General features: G+C 53.9%; 1 protein-coding gene across 12 annotated transcripts in view; it reads left to right on the forward strand.

The window, feature by feature from the left end:
- LOC140481781 (rho-related BTB domain-containing protein 1-like) overlaps positions 1 to 16,766 on the forward strand; it is a 742,286-nt gene extending 725,520 nt beyond the window's left edge. For all 12 annotated transcript variants that reach the window (XM_072578316.1, XM_072578319.1, XM_072578321.1 and 9 more), the window contains one exon: positions 12,438 to 16,766. In XM_072578316.1, the coding sequence (XP_072434417.1) occupies positions 12,438 to 12,610 (173 nt within the window). In that variant the 3' untranslated portion in view covers positions 12,611 to 16,766. The remainder of the gene's footprint in view (positions 1 to 12,437) is intronic.
- The last annotated feature ends 211 nt before the right edge of the window (positions 16,767 to 16,977 follow it).

The following is a 16,977-nucleotide window of genomic DNA, read 5'->3' on the forward strand; positions in this document are numbered from 1 at the left end:
ATCTTCTCCCAAACTTTGACCATCACTGAATCTCTCACTATCGACATCATGGGTCTGTCCTGAGAATGGAATGCATTGTTGCTAAGTTTTCAGATGACGCAAAGATAGTTGGAGGGTCAGGTTGTGTTGAGGAAGTGGGAAGCTGCAAGAGGACTTAGACAGGGAAGAGGCAAATAAGTGCAAGATGGAATAGAATGTGGGAAAGTGTGAGGTAATAGACTTTGGTCAGAAGAATAGAGGCATTGACTGTTTTACATAATGAGGAAAGGATGAAGAAATCTGAGGCACAAAGGGAGTTAGGGAATCCTAGATCAGGATTCTCTTCAGGTTAACATGCAGGTTCACTTGGCAGTTAGGAAGGCAAATGCAATATTAGTATTCATTTCAAGAGGGCTAGAATGCTAGGGTAGAGCTGTACTGCTGAGGCTGTTTAAGACTCTGGTCAGATCATATTTGGAATATTGCGAGCAGTTTTGAGTTGTATCTAAGGAAGGATGTGCTGGACTCGAAGAGGGTCCAGAGAAAGTTTACAAGAATGACAATCGTCTCCTCTCCTCTCCCCATCCCCGAGATGCTCCTTCACCCAGCTCCAACACTCTCCCTACACTTGGACCCCTCTCGCCGGCCTCAGATCCCCCCCTGACTTTGTTATTAAGCTGATAAGGGTAGTGCTGTTGTAGTCTGGTGTACTGACTTACAGGAACTGAACACCAGCCCTCGGATACCCCCCTCGGATACCCCCCTCGGATACCCCCCTCGGATACCCCCCTCGGATACCCCCCTCGGATACCCCCCTCGGATACCCCCCTCGGATACCCCCCTCGGATACCCCCCTCCTATCTCCCCCTGGAGCCATGACCCCACCATTGTACATCAGGCCATTGTGATCCACTAAACCTGCAATTCCATTGACACTTTCCACCAGCTTCACACTGTCCAGTGAAGTCGGGCTGAAGGCACCTCCTCTTCCTTTACACATCCACCCCCCAACCAGGACGGTCTCAGGGCTCTCCATGTTCCTGGAACAAAGACCTGAACTGTCCTCACCCCCCCCCCCACCCTTCCCCATGTACCCCCCCTCCCCCACCCTTCCCCATGTACCCCCCCCCACCCTTCCCCATGTACCACCCCCCCCCCCACCCTTCCCCATGTACCACCCCCTCCCCCACCCTTCCCCATGTCCTCACCCCCTCCCCCACCCTTCCCCATGTACCCCCCCCTCCCCCACCCTTCCCCATGTACCCCCCCCTCCCCCACCCTTCCCCATGTACCACCCCCCTCCCCCACCCTTCCCCATGTACCACCCCCCTCCTCCACCCTTCCCCATGTACCCCCCCCCCCCACCCTTCCCCATGTACCCCCCCCTCCCCCACCCTTCCCCATGTACCCCCCCCTCCCCCACCCTTCCCCATGTACCACCCCCCCCCCACCCTTCCCCATGTACCACCCCCCCCCACCCTTCCCCATGTACCCCCCCCTCCCCCACCCTTCCCCATGTACCCCCCCCCCTCCCCCACCCTTCCCCATGTACCACCCCCCTCCCCCACCCTTCCCCATGTACCCCCCCCCCACCCTTCCCCATGTACCCCCCCCCCTCCCCCACCCTTCCCCATGTACCACCCCCTCCCCCACCCTTCCCCATGTACCCCCCCCACCCTTCCCCATGTACCCCCCCCTCCCCCACCCTTCCCCATGTACCCCCCTCCCCCACCCTTCCCCATGTACCACCCCCTCCCCCACCCTTCCCCATGTACCCCCCTCCCCCACCCTTCCCCATGTACCACCCCCCTCCCCCACCCTTCCCCATGTACCCCCCCCCTCCCCCACCCTTCCCCATGTACCCCCCTCCCCCACCCTTCCCCATGTACCCCCCCTCCCCCACCCTTCCCCATGTACCCCCCCCCACCCTTCCCCATGACCTCACCCCCTCCCCCACCCTTCCCCATGTACCCCCCCCCCCCACCCTTCCCCATGTACCCCCCCCCTCCCCCACCCTTCCCCATGTACCCCCCCCTCCCCCACCCTTCCCCATGTACCACCCCCTCCCCCACCCTTCCCCATGTACCACCCCCCTCCCCCACCCTTCCCCATGTACCACCCCCCCACCCTTCCCCATGTACCCCCCCCTCCCCCACCCTTCCCCATGTACCACCCCCTCCCCCACCCTTCCCCATGTACCACCCCCTCCCCCACCCTTCCCCATGTACCACCCCCCTCCCCCACCCTTCCCCATGTACCCCCCCCTCCCCCACCCTTCCCCATGTACCACCCCCTCCCCCACCCTTCCCCATGTACCCCCCCCCTCCCCCACCCTTCCCCATGTACCCCCCCCTCCCCCACCCTTCCCCATGTACCACCCCCCTCCCCCACCCTTCCCCATGTACCACCCCCCTCCCCCACCCTTCCCCATGTACCCCCCCCTCCCCCACCCTTCCCCATGTACCCCCCCCTCCCCCACCCTTCCCCTTGTACCACCCCCCACCCTTCCCCATGTTCCACCCCCTCCCCCACCCTTCCCCATGTACCCCCCCCTCCCCCACCCTTCCCCATGTACCCCCCCCTCCCCCACCCTTCCCCATGTACCACCCCCTCCCCCACCCTTCCCCATGTACCCCCCCCCTCCCCCACCCTTCCCCATGTACCACCCCCTCCCCCACCCTTCCCCATGTACCACCCCCTCCCCCACCCTTCCCCATGTACCACCCCCTCCCCCACCCTTCCCCATGTACCACCCCCTCCCCCACCCTTCCCCATGTACCACCCCCTCCCCCACCCTTCCCCATGTACCACCCCCTCCTCCCCCATCCTCCCCCACCCGCCCCCCCCTTCGAGGTGAGGGCTGTTGAATGTTCCTCCTGCAGAATGTGGACAGCAAACCATGACAGGGACACGATGCTCTGGTCAGGAAGCCCAAAGCTTGGAGCTTGTGCTCGGGCTAAAGGAGTTTGACTCAGTTGCGTCACTCTTCAACTATGAACAGGAGCGTGTTTCCACAGCTTCCTTTGTGACTGAGCAGCTCTCTATAGGATTCTCTCTGGTCACCCTCGATGTCCAGCAGATGGCACGAGGTGCAGCTGAAAATGAACAAACTGTTCACAAAGGAACCTCAGGAGACCAGCACATTAGTGATGTTCTTCACCGATCATCCAAACTATCATGGATTAGGGAACCCATCGGCTACAGGATCAGGAAACATTGTGACTGGGACAATGGGAATGACCAGGAAACACCGTGACTGGGACAACGGGAATGACCAGGAAACATGTGACTGGGACAACGGGAATGACCAGGAAACACCGTGACTGGGACAATGGGAATGACAAGGAAACACCGTGACTGGGACAATGGGAATGACCAAGAAACACCGTGACTGGGACAACAGGAATGACCAAGAAACACCGTGGCTGGGACAATGGGAATGACCAGGAAACACCGTGACTGGGACAATGGGAATGACAAGGAAACTCCGTGACTGGGACAACAGGAATGACCAAGAAACACCGTGACTGGGACAACAGGAATGACCAGGAAACACCGTGACTGGGACAATGGGAATGACAAGGAAACTCCGTGACTGGGACAACAGGAATGACCAAGAAACACCGTGGCTGGGACAATGGGAATGACCAGGAAACACGTGACTGGGACAACAGGAATGACCAGGAAACATGTGACTGGGACAATGGGAATGACAAGGAAACTCCGTGACTGGGACAACGGGAATGACCAGGAAACACCGTGACTGGGACAACAGGAATGACCAGGAAACACCGTGACTGGGACAATGGGAATGACCAGGAAACACGTGACTGGGACAATGGGAATGACAAGGAAACTCCGTGACTGGGACAACGGGAATGACCAGGAAACACCGTGACTGGGACAACGGGAATGACCAGGAAACACCGTGACTGGGACAATAGGAATGACCAGAAACATGTGACTGGGACAATGGGAATGACCAGGAAACACCGTGACTGGGACAACGGGAATGACCAGGAAACATGTGACTGGGACAACAGGAATGACCAGGAAACACCTGACCGGGACAACGGGAATGACCAGGAAACTCCGTGACTGGGACAATGGGAATGACCAGGAAACATGTGACTGGGACAACGGGAATGACCAGGAAACTCCGTGACTGGGACAACGGGAATGACCAGGAAACATGTTACTGGGACAACGGGAATGACCAGGAAACTCTGTGACTGGGACAACGGGAATGACAAGGAAACTCTGTGACTGGGACAATGGGAATGACCAGGAAACATGTTACTGGGACAACAGGAATGACAAGGAAACTCCGTGACTGGGACAATGGGAATGACCAGGAAACACCATGACTGGGACAATGGGAATGACAAGGAAACTCCGTGACTGGGACAACAGGAATGACCAGGAAACATGTGACTGGGACAATGGGAATGACCAGGAAACATGTGACTGGGACAACGGGAATGACCAGGAAGCACCATGACTGGGACAATGGGAATGACCTGGAAACACGTGACTGGGACAACGGGAATGACCAGGAAACACTGTGACTGGGACAACGGGAATGATCAGGAAACACCTGACCGGGACAACGGGAATGACAAGGAAACTCCGTGACTGGGACAATGGGAATGACCAGGAAACACTGTGACTGGGACAATGGAAATGACCAGGAAACACCTGACCGGGACAACGGGAATGACAAGGAAACTCCGTGACTGGGACAATGGGAATGACCAGGAAACACCGTGACTGGGACAACGGGAATGACCAGGAAACACTGTGACTGGGACAATGGGAATGACCAGGAAACACCTGACCGGGACAACGGGAATGACAAGGAAACTCCGTGACTGGGACAATGGGAATGACCAGGAAACACCGTGACTGGGACAACGGGAATGACCAGGAAAAATGACTGGGAATGATGAGGAATAAAAGGGTGCTGAGGGTAGGAATAGGAGTCAAAGACAAAAGTGGGAAGTTGAGTGTGGATCCTGAGGAGATTGGAGAGGTGCTAAATGAACATTTCTCATCGGTGTTTTCTCAGGAAAAGGAGAATATTGCAGAGGAGAAAAATGAGGTACCAGATATTAGACTAGAAAGGATTGAGGTTAGTTACGCACAGGTGTTATCAATTCTAGAAGGAGTGAAAGTAGACAAGTCCCCTGGGCTGGATGGGATTTATCCGAGGATTCTCTGGGAAGCTAGGGAGGAGATAGCAGAGCCTTTGGCTTTGATATTTGAGTCATCATTGTCTCCAGGTTTAGTACCTGTGAACTGGAGGATTGCAAATGTTGTGCCCTTGTTCAAGAAGGGCAGCAGAGATGACCCAGGTAATTATAGACCAGTGAGCCTTACCTCTGTTGTAGGAAAGGTTTTGGAAAGGATTCTAAGAGATAAGATTTATAATCATCTAGCAAGCAACAATTTGATTTCAGATAGTCAACATGGTTTCGTCAAGAGCAGGTCGTGTCTCACAAACCCCACTGAGTTTTTTGAGAAGGTGACCAAGCATGTAGATGAGGGTAGGGCAGTTGACGTGGTATACATGGACTTCAGTAAAGTCTTCGATAAGGTTCCACATGATAGACTGTTGGAGAAAATGCAGAGGTATGGGACTGAGGGTGACTTAGCAGTTTGGATTAGAAATATCATACTGCAACTATACAAAACGCTGGTGCGGCCACACTTGGAATATTGTGTACAGTTCTAGAACACAGAACATAGAACAATACAGCACAGAACAGGCCCTTCGGCCCACGATGTTGTGCCGAACTTCTAACCTAGATTAAGCACCCATCCATGTACCTATCCAATTGCCGCTTAAAGGTCGCCAATGATTCTGACTCTGCCACTCCCACGGGCAGCGCATTCCATGCCCCCACCACTCTCTGGGTAAAGAACCCACCCCTGACATCTCCCCTATACCTTCCACCCTTCACCTTAAATTTATGTCCCCTTGTAACACTCTGTTGTACCCGGGGAAAAAGTTTCTGACTGTCTACTCTATCTATTCCTCTGATCATCTTATAAACCTCGATCAAGTCACCCCTCATCCTTCGCCGTTCCAACGAGAAAAGGCCGAGAACTCTCAACCTATCCTCGTACGACCTATTCTCCATTCCAGGCAACATCCTGGTAAATCTTCTCTGCACCCTCTCCAAAGCTTCCACATCTTTCCTAAAGTGAGGCGACCAGAACTGCACACAGTACTCCAACTGTGGCCTAACCAAAGTCCTGTACAGCTGCAACATCACCTCACGACTCTTGAATTCAATCCCTCTGCTAATGAACGCTAATACTCCATAGGCCTTCTTTCATCTGCAAATTTACTCACCCACCCTTCGACTCCCTCATCCAAGTCATTAATAAAAATTACAAACAGCAGAGGACCCAGAACTGAACCCTGCGGAACTCCACTTGTAACTGGGCTCCAGGCTGAATATTTACCATCTACCACCACTCTCTGACTTCGACCGGTTAGCCAGTTCTCTATCCAATTGGCCAAATTTCCCTCTATCCCATGCCTCCTGACTTTCCGCATAAGCCTACCATGGGGAACCTTATCAAATGCCTAACTAAAATCCATGTACACTACATCCACTGCTCTACCCTCATCCACATACTTGGTCACCTCCTCAAAGAATTCAGTAAGACTTGTAAGGCAAGACCTACCCTTCACAAATCCGTGCTGGCTGTCCCTAATCAAGCAGTGTCTTTCCAGATACTCATAAATCCTATCCCTCAGTACCCTTTCCATTACTTTGCCTACCACAGAAGTAAGACTAACTGGCCTGTAATTCCTGGGGTTATCCCTATTCCCTTTTTTGAACAGGGGTACAACATTCGCTACTCTCCAGTCCCCTGGTACCACCCCCGTTGCCAGTGAAGACGAGAAGATCATTGCCAACGGTACTGCAATTTCCTCTCTTGCTTCCCACATAATCCTAGGATATATCCCGTCAGGCCCGGGGGACTTGTCTATCCTCAAGGTGTTCAAAATGTCCAACACATCTTCCTTCCTAACAGGTATCTCTTCTAGCTTATCAGTCCGTTTCACACTCTCCTCTTCAACAATACGGTTCCTCTCATTCGTAAATACTGAAGAGAAGTACTTGTTCAAGACCTCTCCTATCTCTTCCGACTCAATACACAGTCTCCCACTACTGTCCTTGATCGGACCTACCCTCGTTCTCGTCATTCTCAGGTTTCTCACATACGCATAAAATGCCTTGGGGTTATCCTTGATCCTATCCGCCAAGGATTTTTCATGCCCTCTCTTAGCTCTCCTAATCCCTTTCTTCAGGTCCCTTCTGGCTATCCTGTATCCCTCCACTGCTCTGTCTGAACCCTGTTTCCTCAACCTTATGTAAGCCTCCTTCTTCCTCTTTACTAGACATTCAACCTCCCTCGTCAACCAAGGCTCCCTCACACGACCATTTCTTTCCTGCCTGATCGGTACATACATATCATGGACACGTCGTATCTGCTCCTTGAAAAAGTTCCACATTTCCACCACATCCTTCCCTGACAGCCTATGCTCCCAACGTATGCTCCTCAAATCCTGTCTTACAGCATCGTAATTTCCCTTCCCCCAATTGTAAAATCTACCTTGTTGTGCGCACCTATCTCTCTCCTATCTCTCTGGTCGCCCCATTACAGGAAGGATGTGGAAGCATTGGAAAAGGTGCAGAGGAGATTTACCAGGATGTTGCCTGATCTGGAGGGAAGATCTTATGAGGAAAGGCTGAGAGACTTGGGTCTGTTCTCATTGGAAAGAAGGAGGTTAGGAGGGGATTTGATAGAGACATACAAGATGATCAGAGGGTTAGATAGGATAGACAGGGAAAGTCTTTTCTTAGGATGATGATGTCCCAGGGAGATTTAAACAAAACTTGGATAAGCACATGGATGATTTTGGGATAGTGCAGGGGGACGAGCTGAGAATAGTTCACAGGTCACTTCGAGGGCCGAAGGGCCTGTTCTGTGCTGTATTGTTCTATGTTCTACGATACACCGTGACTGGGACAACGGGAATGGCCAGGAAACACAGTGACTGGGACAACGGAAATGACCAGGAAACACAGTGACTGGGACAACGGGAATGACCACTCCATCCAAGACCCTCTTGAACAAGGAGAGGAAAAAGACGACATTCCGGACCAAGATGACATCACCAGCGAGGCAGGGATGGGAACGCATCAAACAGCAGAGGAGGAGAACAAAATCCGAAGGAGGAGTGGACTGAGAAATGGAAGGAGCTGCTGCTCAATCCTGACAAACACAACCTCCGGGTTCTGTCAGTGTCTCCGAGTTAATGACACCCTCTACATCAAACTGTTGTGGAGTAAGGATGGGCAGGGGAAGCATCAGTCTCTGATGGAGAGAACACCTCAAACAATTCCTGAACAATGATACAAACAGCTCCTAACTGAAATAACCCAACTCTCCTTCAAAGGTGATCTTAAACTCCACCCTCATGGGGCAGAAGTGAAGCTGCTGTTAGACACATGGAGAATGGAAACCCTGTGTGTGTCACCTAGACTCCAGCAGAGATTTTCAAATGTGGAGGAACAGACTTTGCCTGTCACCTCCATCAGTTATTCCTCGGACAAAGAACCTATCCAGGCCACTCAGCCCATCGGGTCTGTTCTGCCATTCGATCATGGCTGATAGGTTTCTTAACCCCATTCTCCTGCCTTCTCCCCCATAGCCCTGATCCCTTTACTCAGCAGGAACCTCTCTAACTTTACCTTAAATACACTCAATGACCTGTCCTCTGTATCAATGACTCCCACAGATTCCCCACCCTGTGGCTGGAGAAATTCCTCCTCCTCTCCGTCCCTTCGCCCTGAGGCTGTGTCTTTGGGTCCAAACACCTTCTCCACACCCACTTTATTCAGGCCTCCCACTATTCTGTAAACTTGCAACACTTAAAATGCATTTGGATGGGTATATGAATAGGAAGGGTTTGGAGGGATATGGGCCGGGCACTGGCAGGTGGGACTAGATTGGGTTGGGATATCTGGGCTAGCACGGACGGGTTGGGCCGAAGGGGCTGTTTCCATGATGTACATCTCTATGACCATGACTCACCCTTCTACCCATAATGCTCCTTGTTACTTCCGTTAAAAATTCAATCAATATCCTCGTGTCAGTTTGACACCTTTTACTCAGTTTTTAAAATCTGTTTCCTGTCTTCCTCAATTTTTTCAGGAGAGGGAACAGCTTCTCCCTCGATATTCTGTGGAGATGTCTGAATTTCAGTTTCAGGTTCGGAGTTTGTAGGAGGTTTATCAGATTGGTATCTGGAATGAGGGGTTTGTTTTATAAAGAAGCTTAGACAGACTGAGCTTGATCCCAATAGAGTGAGTGCTGAGTGAGGGGTGACTACACTGAGGTGAATAACTTACATTTCTAAGTTAGACTTGCTCCAACTTCATGGGCGGCACGGTGACACAGTGGTTAGCACTGCTGCCTCACAGCGCCAGAGACCCGGGTTCAGTTCCCGCCTCAGGTGACCCTGTCTGTGTGGAGTTTGCACGTTCTCCCCGTGTCTGCGTGGGTTTCCTCCGGGTGCTCCGGTTTCCTCCCACAGTCCAAAGATGTGCAGGTCAGGTGAATTGGCCATGCTAAATTGCCCGTAGTGTTAGGTAAGGGGTAGATGTAGATGTAGGGGTATGGGTGGGTTGCGCTTCGGCGGGCGGTGTGGACTTGTTGGGCCGAAGGGCCTGTTTCCACACTGTAAGTAATCTAATCCTGAGTGGATTTGACAAGGTTGACTTGGAAAGGATGTCCCCTGTTGGGCTTGAATGTAGAAAGAAGGTCATTGTCCCAAAAGAGTGACCCTCAATTCGAAGACAAAGGGGAGGAGAATGTGTTTTCTGTCAGAGAATTGTGTAATTTGGAGTTCTGTACCTCAGAACGTTATAGATGTGGAGAGAGGTTTCTGAGGCACACTGCTAGACATCGACTATAGATTGCTAAATAGAGAGAGGAACAAATCTGGAGGTGTATTTAGAATAGAATAGAATAGAGCATTCCAGCACAGTACAGGCCCTTCGGCCCTCGATGTTGTGCCGGCCTGTCATTCCAATCTGAAGCCCATCTAACCCACACTATTCCAGTTTCATCCAGATGTTTCTCCAATGACCATTTAAATGCCCTTAAAGTTGGTGAGTTGACTCCTGTTACAGGCAGTGCATTCCATACCCTTACTGCTCTCTGAGTAAAGAAACTACCTCTGACATCTGTCCTATATCTATCACCCCTCAGTTTAAAGCTATGTTCCCTCGTGCTCGCCGTCACCATACTTGGAAAAAGGCTCTCCCTGTCCACCCTATCTAACCCTCTGATTATCTTGTATGTCTCTATTAAGTCACCTCTCAACCTTCTTCTCTCTAATAAAAACAGCCTCAAGTCCCTCAGCCTTTCCTTGTAAGACCTTCCCTCCAAACCAGGCAACATCCTAGTAAATCTCCTCTGCACTCTTTCCAAAGCTTCCTCATCCTTCTTATAATGCGGTGACCAGAACTGTACACAATACTCCAAGTGCGGCCGTACCAGAGCTTTGTACAGCTGCAGCATAACCTCATGGTTCCGGAACTCGATCGCTCTATTAATAAAAGCTAAAACACTGTATGCCTTCTTATCAACCCTGTCAACCTGGGTGGCAACTTTCAAGGATCTGTGTACCTGGACACCGAGATCTCTCTGCTCATCTACACTACCCAGAATCTTACCATTAGCCCAGTAATTTGCATTCCAGTTACTCCGACCAAAGTGAATCACCTCACACTTGTCCACATTAAACTCCATTTGCCACCTCTCAGCCCAGCTCTGCAGCTTATCTATGTCTCTCTGTAACCTACAACATCCTTCGTCACTATCCACAACCCCACCGACCTTAGTGTCGTCCGCAAATTTACCAACCCACCCTTCTACGTCCTCATCCAGGTCGTTTATAGAAATGACGAACAGCAGTGGACCCAACACCGACCCTTGCGGTACCCCACTGGTAACTGGACTCCAGGGTGAACATTTCCCATCAACCACCACCCTCTGTCTTCTTTCAGCAAGCCAATTACTGATCCAAACTGCTATATCTCCCACAATCCCATTCCTCCACATTTTGTACAGTAGCCTACTGTGGGGAACCTTTATTGAATGCCTTGCTGAAATCCATATACACCACATCAACTGGTTTACTCTCATCCACCTGTTTGGTCACCTTCTCAAAGAACTCAATAAGGTTTGTGAGGCACGACCTACCCTTCACAAAACCTTGGTGACTATCCCTAATCAAATTATTCCTTTCTCGATGATTATAAATCCTGTCTCTTATAACCTTTTCCGCCATTTTACCCACAACCGAAGTAAGGCTCACTAGTCTGTAATTACCAGGGTTGACCATAAAGAACAAAGCCACTTTCTGAATGCAAGAAAAAAAGGACAAGAATCATTGAAGAATTCATCTAATTAAATACCCAATGGGTTACTAACAGAATGAAACACAGAAACTAGGAGCAGGAGTAATCTGTTCAGCCTTGTGAGCTAGCTCTGCCATTCAATATGATTGTGACCCACCTTTTATCTTAACATCTTAACATCGTCATCTCCCATTCTCCTCATACCCCTTGATGCTTCGAAAAGAATTGATTAATCTCTGTCTTGAATTTATTCAGTAACTTGTCCTCCCCAGCTTTTCGATGGCAGAGAATTCCACACATTCACTGCCCTTTGAGTAAAGACCTGTTTCTTCATCTCAGTCTGAAATGGACTTCCCTATACCTGAGACTGTCACCCTGGTTCCCCAAGAGGGCAATGCAGGGCCAGTTGAACCAATCTCTCCTCATAGGTCAGTCCTGCAATCCTCAGCATCAAAAGGTGTAGTGCTGGAAAAGCACAGCCAGTCAGGCAGTGTCCGAGGAGCAGGAGAATCGACGTTTCGGGAATGAGCTCTTCAAGTGATGATGAAGGGCCTATGCTTGGAACATTGGTTCTCCTGCTCCTCGGATGCTGCCTGACCTCACTGTGCTTTTCCAGCACCACTCTAATCTTGACTCTGATCTCCAGCAGCTGCTGGCCTCACTTTGTCCCATCTTCAGGATCAGTCTAGTGACCCTCCCCTGAACTCCCTCTACGACAGGTCTGTCTCATAGCTAGGGGAGACCAACCCTGCACACAGCCCTCCAGCTGTGCTCTCACCAGGGCCCTGTTTAACTGCAGCAAGACATCCTGACTTTGGAAGTATATTTTGGTGTAAATGTGGGAATAGTAGCACTCCACCAGTGGGTTATGACAGTGCCCTCCAATCTGTGACTGTGTTGAGGAGGCCGTTTGCTGGTCGATTGGTGTTATATAAAGTTTGTGAGTTGTATATTCAGTCTTGCTTCACATTGGCTGCTTCAAGCTCTTCCTCATTGTTGTGTTCCTAGAAAAGCAGGAGCACTTTGAGAAGTGGCGCTGGCCCCCAGTCTGGTACCTAAAGGCCGAGGATCGTTATCACCGAGCACTGAGAGAACGCCAACGTGAACAGGAACTCCTGCAGAAACAGCGGCTCGGCAGAAAGTGGAACTTCTGGAGGTCCATCTCCACCACTCACTCTTAGAGAGTTTGAACCGCTGAGCTAGTCCCCCTCCCATTTACACCACAGAAGGGTCAGACTTCCAGCAGTTCCCAGCTGACCGAGGATGATGAAGAGAGTGTGTCAGAACAGATTGTGCTCTAGAATGTTCCATGCATTTCCACTAGCTGCAAGTTAAGGGCTATACATTTTGCTGAAATCATTTTCAGGACCATGTTGTCCTGAGCCTTGGACAATAGATTGAGTCCATGTGTAGAACTTGAGTTCTGTTCTCAATGATCCCTGACTTATTAACCTCAGACCTCACACACTGTTAACACCTCAATCGCCTGTTAACCGACTGACTACACACCACGTGTGCCTCACTGCGACCGATCAACTGTTAACCAAAACCTGTAACTACAATTCCTCTTTCCTTCCAGAACCTTCACCCAGTAATCAACATTATCAACAGCACCAGGAGATAAGGAGATAGTTAATGACAAACTTGAGAACAATCTCACCGTCCCCGGACACTACCCATTGTCCTGAGCACTGCCCACTGCCCGGGGTCACTGTCCTGGGCACTGCCCACTGCCTGGGGTCACTGTCCTGGGCATTACCCACTGTCCAGGGTCACTGTCCTGGGCATTGCCCACTGTCCGGGGTCACTGTCCTGAGCACTGCCCACTGCCCGGAGTCACTGTCCTGAGCACTGCCCACTGCCCGGGGTCACTGTCCTGAGCACTGCCCACTGCCCGGGGTCACTGTCCTGGGCATTGCCCACTGTCCGGGGTCACTGTCCTGGGCACTGCCCACTGCCCGGGGTCACTGTCCTGGGCATTGCCCACTGTCCGGGGTCACTGTCCTGAGCACTGCCCACTGCCCGGGGTCACTGTCCTGAGCACTGCCCACTGCCCGGGGTCACTGTCCTGAGCACTGCCCACTGCCCGGGGTCACTGTCCTGGGCACTGCCCACTGCCCGGGGTCACTGTCCTGGGCATTGCCCACTGTCCGGGGTCACTGTCCTGAGCACTGCCCACTGCCCGGGGTCACTGTCCTGAGCACTGCCCACTGCCCGGGGTCACTGTCCTGAGCACTGCCCACTGCCCGGGGTCACTGTCCTGGGCATTGCCCACTGTCCGGGGTCACTGACAAGGGCAGTGTCTATTGACTGCCCACTGCCCGGGGTCACTGTCCTGGGCATTGCCCACTGTCCGGGGTCACTGTCCTGAGCACTGCCCACTGCCCGGGGTCACTGTCCTGGGCATTGCCCACTGTCCGGGGTCACTGTCCTGGGCACTGCCCACTGCCTGGGGTCACTGTCCTGGGCATTGCCCACTGTCCGGGGTCACTGTCCTGGGCACTGCCCACTGCCTGGGGTCACTGTCCTGGGCACTGCCCACTGTCCGGGGTCACTGTCCTGGGCACTGCCCACTGTCCGGGGTCACTGTCCTGGGCACTGCCCACTGCCCGGGGTCACTGTCCTGGGCACTACCCATTGTCTTGGGCACTGCCCACTGCCCGGGGTCACTGTCCTGGGCACTACCCACTGTCCGGGTCACTGTCCTGGGCACTACCCACTGGCCGGGTCACTGTCCTGGGCACTACCCATTGTCCTGGGCACTGCCCACTGCCCGGGGTCACTATCCTGGGCACTGCCCACTGACCAGGGTCACTGTCCTGGGCACTGCCCACTGTCCGGGGTCACTGTCCTGGGCACTGCCCACTGACCAGGGTCACTGTCCTGCCCACTGCCCGGTGTCACTGTCCTAGGCACTGCCCACTGACCAGGATTACTGACAAGGGCAGTGTCTATTGACTGTAGTCACTGCCCACTGTCCAGGGTCACTGTCCTGGATCACTGTCCAGGGTCACTGCCCACTGCCCGGGGTCACTGTCCTGGATCACTGTCCGGGGTCACTGCCCGGGGTCACTGTACGGGTTCACTGTCCGGGGTCACTGCCCAGGGGTCACTGTCCACTGTCTGGGATCACTGCCCGGGGGTCACTGTCTGGGGTCACTGCCCGGGGTCACTGTCAAGGGTCACTGTCCGGAGTCACAGACGGGGTCACTGACTGAGGACACTGCCCGGGGTCACTGTCCGGGGTCACTGCCCGGGGTCACTGTCCGAGGTCACTGTCCACTGTCCGGGGTCACTCTCAGAGGTCACTGTCCAGGGTCACTGCCCACTGTCCGGGGTCACTGACCAGGGTCACTGACCAGGGTCACTGCCCACTGTCCGGGGTCACTGTCCGGTGTCACTGACCAGGGTCACTGCCCACTGCCCGGGGTCACTGACCAGGGTCACTGCCCACTGTCCGGGGTCACTGCCTGGGGTCACTGACCAGGGTCACTGCCCACTGTCCGGGGTCACTGTCCGGTGTCACTAACCAGGGTCACTGCCCACTGCCCGGGGTCACTGACCAGGGTCACTGCCCACTGTCCGGGGTCACTGCCTGGGGTCACTGACCAGGGTCACTGCCCACTGTCCGGGGTCACTGCCTGGGGTCACTGACCAGGGTCACTGCCCACTGCCCGGTGTCACTGACCAGGGTCACTGACCAGGGTCACTGCCCACTGTCCGGGGTCACTGCCTGGGGTCACTGACCAGGGTCACTGCCCACTGTCCGTGGTCACTGTCCGGTGTCACTGACCAGGGTCACTGCCCACTGTCCGGGGTCACTGCCTGGGGTCACTGACCAGGGTCACTGCCCACTGTCCGGGGTCACTGCCTGGGGTCACTGACCAGGGTCACTGCCCACTGTCCAGGGTCACTGTCCGGTGTCACTGACCAGGGTCACTGCCCACTGTCCGGGGTCACTGCCTGGGGTCACTGACCAGGGTCACTGCCCACTGTCCAGGGTCACTGTCCGGTGTCACTGACCAGGGTCACTGCCCACTGTCTGGGGTCACTGTCCGGTGTCACTGACCAGGGTCACTGCCCACTGCCCGGGGTCACTGACCAGGGTCACTGCCCACTGTCCGGGGTCACTGTCTGGGGTCACTGACCAGGGTCACTGCCCACTGCCCGGTGTCACTGACCAGGGTCACTGACCAGTGTCACTGCCCACTGTCCAGGGTCACTGTCCGGTGTCACTGACCAGGGTCACTGCCCACTGTCCGGGGTCACTGCCTGGGGTCACTGACCAGGGTCACTGCCCACTGTCCGGGGTCAGTGCCCGGGGTCACTGACCAGGGTCACTGCCCACTGTCCGGGGTCACTGCCTGGGGTCACTGACCAGGGTCACTGCCCACTGTCCAGGGTCACTGTCCGGTGTCACTGACCAGGGTCACTGCCCACTGTCCGGGGTCACTGCCTGGGGTCACTGACCAGGGTCACTGCCCACTGTCCAGGGTCACTGTCCGGTGTCACTGACCAGGGTCACTGCCCACTGTCTGGGGTCACTGTCCGGTGTCACTGACCAGGGTCACTGCCCACTGCCCGGTGTCACTGACCAGGGTCACTGCCCACTGTCCGGGGTCACTGACCAGGGTCACTGCCCACTGTCCGTGGTCACTGTCCGGTGTCACTGACCAGGGTCACTGCCCACTGTCCGGCGTCACTGCCTGGGGTCACTGACCAGGGTCACTGCCCACTGTCCAGGGTCACTGTCCGGTGTCACTGACCAGGGTCACTGCCCACTGTCCGGGGTCACTGCCTGGGGTCACTGACCAGGGTCACTGCCCACTGTCCAGGGTCACTGTCCGGTGTCACTGACCAGGGTCACTGCCCACTGCCCGGGGTCACTGACCAGGGTCACTGCCCACTGTCCGGGGTCACTGCCTGGGGTCACTGACCAGGGTCACTGCCCACTGTCCGGGGTCACTGCCTGGGGTCACTGACCAGGGTCACTGCCCACTGCCCGGTGTCACTGACCAGGGTCACTGACCAGTGTCACTGCCCACTGTCCGGGGTCACTGTCCGGTGTCACTGACCAGGGTCACTGCCCACTGTCCGGGGTCAGTGCCCGGGGTCACTGACCAGGGTCACTGCCCACTGTCTGGGGTCACTGCCTGGGGTCACTGCCTGACCCTGCCCACCCCACCCTCGTCTCTTTGAGAAGGGACTGTTCTCTTGCTGAAATTGATCCAATTCCGGCCGTATGTATAATTTCTTTGAATATTAATGTTTACATGTGTGTGTATGTTCACACAGTTACAATAAAACATCAGCACCTCTCTTTGATATAAAACAATTTTAATAGCTCTGCAATCTGTGTGTCTATATGTGGGTCTGTGAGTAGGTGTGTATGTATGACAGTATATGTGTGGGTGTGTATGTGGGTCTGTGAGTAGGTGTGTATGTTTGACAGTATATGTGTGGGTGTGCATGTGGTTCTGTGAGTAGGTGTGTATGTATGACAGTATATGTGTGGGTGTGTATGTGGGTCTGTGAGTAGGTGTGTATG

Source organism: Chiloscyllium punctatum, chromosome 1 (assembly GCF_047496795.1).
Source record: "Chiloscyllium punctatum isolate Juve2018m chromosome 1, sChiPun1.3, whole genome shotgun sequence".
NCBI lineage: Eukaryota > Metazoa > Chordata > Chondrichthyes > Orectolobiformes > Hemiscylliidae > Chiloscyllium > Chiloscyllium punctatum.